The sequence below is a fragment of the Alligator sinensis genome, unplaced genomic scaffold (genome assembly GCF_000455745.1).
Source record: "Alligator sinensis unplaced genomic scaffold, ASM45574v1 scaffold472_3, whole genome shotgun sequence".
NCBI classification, from domain to species: domain Eukaryota; kingdom Metazoa; phylum Chordata; order Crocodylia; family Alligatoridae; genus Alligator; species Alligator sinensis.
In genome coordinates, this window is record NW_005842852.1 from 415,995 (window position 1) to 421,996 (window position 6,002).

Sequence of the window (6,002 nt, forward strand, 5' to 3'; positions counted from 1 at the left end):
CCCCACCCCCGTCATTTGATGGGCAATTGGCTAGTATGATATTACAGTACAATGAGCAAACTCCTGCTGTGGAATGTTTTCACAGGCAAGCTCCCACACAGGGAAAGCCTACATGTTTATCCAAGTAATACTACTACTGCGAGTGAGCTACCTTTCCATCCTGATTCTGCTAGAGGCTAAGTGTCCTAACAGATGTTCATTTCAACGTTCTACTGAACTCCAGAATTCAAGGCTACACAAGCACTTCTAAGAGACACCTCTTCATCTGGCAGGACTGCAAACAAAATAAGTCACTAAGGGCTCCTATACATTTGCAGGGAGGCTGCTCCAACATGCTATAATTACAGTGTGTTGGAGCAGACTTGATTAATCAAGTCTGCAGGACCATAATAATTACTGTGCTCCAGCAGACTCCAGTCCCACATGTATCAGTGTCCCTGACAAATGGTGATAGGGCGCTTTAAATTAAAGCTCATTCAACGAGCTTTAGTTCAAAGCACCCCGCTGACATTTTTCAGCACAGGGACACTTATACACATGACACATGGGGTGCTTTTAATTAGCACAGCTTCCCTTCGCACCCCTGCCTCCCAGAGCTCAGGGGCAACCAACATGGGTTCACTGGGGGCAGATCCTGCCTGACTAACCTGGTTTCCTTTTATGACCAGGTCACCAAGTCCTTGGACGTGGGCAGTGAGGTGGATGTCGTCACAGCCTTCAAGAAGGCCTTTGACACTGTTTCTCACTCCAATGTCATAAGAAAACTAGGCGACTGTGGCATTGATGCCTACACAGTCAGAGTGGGGACAAATTGGCTAGATGGTCGCACCCAGAGAGTGGTGGTGGATGGGTCGTTTTTGACCTGGAGGGATGTGGGCAGTGGAGTCCCCCAGGGCTGTCCTGGGGCCTGTACTGTTCAACAACTTTATCAGCGATCTAGATGTGGGTGTGGAAAGCATGCTGTCCAAATTCGCTGACAACACCAAGATGTGGGGCGAGGTGAGCACGCTGGAGGGGAGGTACAGAATCCAGCTAGATCTAGACAGGTTACAGAGGTGGGCGGATGAAAATAGGATGGAATTCAACGCAGACAAGTGCAGGGTACTGCATCTATGGAGAAGGAACCAGCAACACACCTATAGTTAGAGAGAAGGTTCAGGCTGGACATCGGGAGGCATTACTTTACGGTTAGGGCTGCCAGGCTCTGGAATGGACTCCCAAGGGAGGTGGTGCTCTCCCCTACCTTGGGGGTCTTCAAGAGGAGGCTGGATAGATATCTGGCTGGGGTGTTATGACCCCAGCACTTGGTCCTGCCCGGGGCAGGGAGTCGGACTTGATGATCTGTTTAGGTCCCTTCTGACCCTAAGCGCTATGACACTATAAATGCCTAAAGACTGTAAACAGGTGTTGCATTTCTCCCAGGAAAAAGCCTTCTGTGCCAGGATCCTACAGACATTCACATCCATTGTGCCGCTTTGTGCACCTGTGCAGTGTGCCAGAGAAAAATGCTGTGTCTGTAAGTTACTGCAGCTCGTTTAGTTTAATTGCGGTTTGTTCCAGGGACAAGCCTGCCAGGCTGTGGGCTCTCCCTAGGCGCTTACTGGCAGAGGAGCAACAATGCAGCTTGGAAAGGCTCTATATGCAAAGGTCTGTGCCACTGCTGTTTTGATTCAGGTCAAAACCACCTCAAATGGGACATCTGTTTACAGGCTAAGTCTCCAAGATGAAATATTTCTTCCATCGTTCACTTCACTGAATAGAGATCACTTACTTGAAAACCTGCTGGTTACCTCAATGCTTATTATCTTTCAACTGGCTGCCTTGCCCCCCAGTAGGATTCTACAGACCCTCTGAGTCTTAAACTCTCACCACCACCTTTCTAGTTCTCCTACTGTTATAAAACAGAAACTTCAGCAAGGACAGCTTCACAATGATAAATGCAAGTTCCTGACATTTCATTTCTTGTTACTTGCTGGCTACTGGAAAAGGTAGCAGTGCTGATATATCTGGACCACTTAGAGAGACCTACACACTGGGTGCAGCCACAGCATGGAAACTACAGTTCCCTTTCCCCAACAGACATTAATATTTCTTCTGCATTGTCCTACAAAAAATATATCAGGAGCAAAGCTTGAATACAATATATCTGATATTTATAATGCACGAGTCATTAGTCTAAACATATCAAACTTGCATGTTCTTTCTCGTGATTCTCGTACGTTTATTTTGAAAATTGCTGCTACTTGCTTTCACATGAAATTCAAACTATATTTCCAGTTTGAACTACTAGCAAGATGATTTTTTTGTTTTTGTTTTTTTTACAGGCAGCACGGGATGATAGAAGAAAAGGCATTTCATTTGCTAATGAATTTAAGAAGTTAACCAAGTCAAGTAGGCAGTATAGAGGTTTCATATCACCCCCTCTGCAGACTTCACCAGATGGTACCCAGAGCAAAGATGAAAAATCTGCATGTAGTTTGACATTTAGTGACATCATGGAATAACACCCACAATTAACTGCAATATGCTCTATTCAGGTACAACATCTCTACTACTTGTTCGTTAATTGTACGCTTGATTTTCAAGGCATAATTTGTACCATATTTTTTTCAAAGGGGTACTTAGTAAGCCATAGTAAAGTACAAGAAGTAATCAGAATAGTCCATTAAAATCTTATGGGTTATTGCATCATACTGGCATATAGCCATCCATGTTTCTGTATTCTGGTAGTGCTATCTAGTCAACATGATTTTAAACTAAGATAAATTAAAAAGTGCTAGGAAATCTGCTTTGACTCCTGTACCTGCATAGTCCTAAAATCTGTGGAGTAACTGGTCTAACAATAATCCGCTTTTAAAAAAAGACCAAAACAGGACCACTTAGCATGCTGCCTGGCTTTACAGTGCACTGTCCCAGCAAATTCCAGGGTTCACATACTGCTCTAAAAGGGGTTTAAAGGCAAGTGTTTAAACATCCTCTTTTGCATTATGGGACAGATTAAACAGGAGCATCAAGATGAACTTTTCTGTTTCCTTGCCACAGTTGTTTCCAAGTACATTCTTCCCCTTTTAATTTCATTTCCTTTGTTTGTGACAGCCTAATGCTGAATTGTAGCTAAGGCTGTCCTTTTTATGCACGTAATGTTATAAGAGAGAGCAGTATTTTTTTAAAGTAATGTTGTTTTAATGGAGAATAACTTGCCATTTTGATTACTTGTCCATTGGTTTACAGTGACCAGATATTTTCATGGGACTGTCCACAATAATCCCAAGGGATTTCCTAAATTTGCAACTGATTATAAATGGACAAGAAACCTGTTTTTGGTAATCCCACTGCAAGTGAATCAAAGTTCCCATATTTCCTTTCCAGTCATGCCCAGCTATCCAGATCCTGCTTATATCTGTCATGCTATCAAACTTCAAGCAACAACATTTCATTTACAAAATTCCTTGCAAGATTATCTCACTGTACACAGCATGTGTTTATGTACTTTTATTTAAATTAAAATGCCACGTGGTCTCTCCCTCTTTCTAGGTGATTATAAAGCCTTAGAATGGCAAAACCAAAAAGTCAGATGGAAGCCATGAGAAGCAGAGTAAGTGATGAAGACAGATCCCGGTCGTATTCCCTCTTCTTCCACAAGCCTTTTCCCTTGTTTGATAACTGGAACCTACATCACTGATTACTGAATTAACATCCCTTTCTGCAGTCGATGTGAAGGAAACTGCTGAGGCCTAGACTACTCAGCAACAAGCTGACCTGCACTAAGTCATTAGTCCAGACTATGCTTCCAGAGGCAGGCCTGGGAATGCAGAGTGGCATGACATTGTTCCTAGTGTTTGGAAGGATGACTCCAGCATTTGGGAGAGATTTCGTTCTGCCCCACTGTCTGCAGAGTCTGGAGAGGAGGATTAAGCAGGCTTTTGGATTGCTTGTATGTAAAGCACGTGGCTTTTAACAAAAGATATTTTAGTAAATTGCCTCAAGGGAAACTAAAGGCAGAAAATTAGAACTAGACTGTTCTGTTTTGTGTATTATAGTAAAATAATGCACTTTTAACTAAAGGCTCCTGTTAAACACTGTGCTAGGTGACTGTAAAAAGATTTTCATATGCTGTAACTTTCTTGGTATCACAGATTTAATTTTGATGAATATATACAAAATACTTCATAGTTATTTATGGATTATTTACTTTCACAAAAAATAATAATAATGTATAGCAGCTATATACACCTAACTGGTAGTGATACTTTGACAAGGAACAATATTTTCTTTATTCAGCTTCTAATTTTCCAGGCCTGTGTTTAAAATAAAAATGAATATTTATTTTCATGTTGCAAGGTATGTGCCAGTATGTAATATATTTATCATACCTTACTTATTAAAATTGAAGAATTCTTAGAGAAAAATTATTCACTTTTCTAATGTTTCTTTTCAAGCAAAAAAAGTAAATGTACACTTTTAGTAGCTAAAACTGACCCAAATTTAATGGCATCTGGAAAAATAAAATTGCTTAAAATTTCACTTCTGAGTTCACACTAAAATTGTTTCTTAATAACATAATGGAATGGATGGAAAAATAATTTAAAATTGTTCATCTGTAACATTAGTAGTGCAGTTCTCCAAGGTATTTTTTTTAATTGAAGAAAAATTTTTCTTAAACCCAGAGAGTATAAAGAACACCTGGACTATTGGATTTATTTTTCAATATAAACCTTGCTGTTTTTGTTTACATAGAAACACTGTTGTAAAGTTTTGTACATTTGCTGAAATACTATTCTTTCAATATTTTAAGTAAGTTGTTAGCTATGGGTGTCTCTTTTCCTTTTGTGCAAGTAATTAGCATGCTAAGTGTTATTAACAGTAATTTATACCAACTTGTACACAGCTAAAACATCCATCCTAACAGTCTAACTGTGATCACTAACTTGCTCTGCACACACAAGTCCATGAATGGCATCTAGGGAGATAAGTCATGCAGTCTGATCAACTGAAGTGTGGATCATTCATTTCGTCAGAGGTCTTCTGTTCCTCAACATGCCCTTCAGCTCTAGCAGAAAAAGCTGCTGTTTCTAAGGAGATCACATGTAGTGCAGTTAAAGAGATGTTTGCTTATCATTTGGAGAAGAGTAAAAGGTCCTGATTGCAATCTTGTAACAATCCAGACAAGATAAAGAGAGGTACTGAATCCAATAAATTTAAAGTCAAACAGAAGAAAGCAAAGTCATCAGTACATTTCTAAACATAAAGGAGAAGCTGCATGCTACCACCACAAACCAATGTGGGAGTGACCATCCCCTTGTACGTGCGCAGAAAGTGCCCCCTTGAGGCCTTTTCCAGCGTCTTTAAAAAGTTGAATTAATAAAAAAAAGCAAACCTGCTCATTGCTGGCCTGGCAGCTCCTTCAGCAACTGGCTCCAACACCAAGCATCAGAACTGAAAGATACTATTTGACAACTTATTGGGAGATTTAAATCTCTCATTAGCCCACTTGAAAAATGCAGTAAACTACTAGCTAAGCCTCTTCCAGTATCTGATTCCATTTTGAAATTTAAGGAATGAGCAATATTTTCAAGTAAACCACTTTAGTTTGCCACTTCTCTAAAACCACTGAAGAAGATTAAGGGTAAACTTTTCCAAGTGTCTCAGGAATAATGTAGAAACCTATGTCAGTGACTTTACACGAGATTTAAGTACCTAACCTGCTCAGGTTTTTATTTAAAAAAAAAAAAAAAAAAAAAGTATCTGCACCGTTAGGTGCCAAAATACCCTTAAAATCTAGCCTCTGGGTGCTTATGTCTATTTTTAAAATGGAACTTAGGCTCTTAAGTTATTTAAGCATGCTTGAAAATTTTAAGTGACATCTTCAGAATCTGAAGCATCTTATTTGTTCACTGGCAAAATGAATAAAAGCAGCTTTCCTTCCCTACCCTGTTCTTCTAATGCTTCTAAATTGGATTCTAAAGTAATCAGCCCCACTGCTTGTGTGATGTATGGGACAT

At 40.0% G+C, this 6,002-nt stretch overlaps 1 protein-coding gene across 3 annotated transcripts in view; it reads left to right on the forward strand.

Annotated features, from left to right (window-relative positions):
* PLCE1 (phospholipase C epsilon 1) overlaps positions 1–5,741 on the forward strand; it is a 336,566-nt gene extending 330,825 nt beyond the window's left edge. For all 3 annotated transcript variants that reach the window (XM_025191703.1, XM_025191705.1, XM_025191704.1), the window contains 2 exons: positions 2,325–2,537; positions 3,535–5,741. In XM_025191703.1, coding sequence (XP_025047488.1) covers positions 2,325–2,504 — 180 coding nt within the window. In that variant the 3' untranslated portion in view covers positions 2,505–2,537; positions 3,535–5,741. The remainder of the gene's footprint in view (positions 1–2,324; positions 2,538–3,534) is intronic.
* Positions 5,742–6,002: the final 261 nt, after the last annotated feature.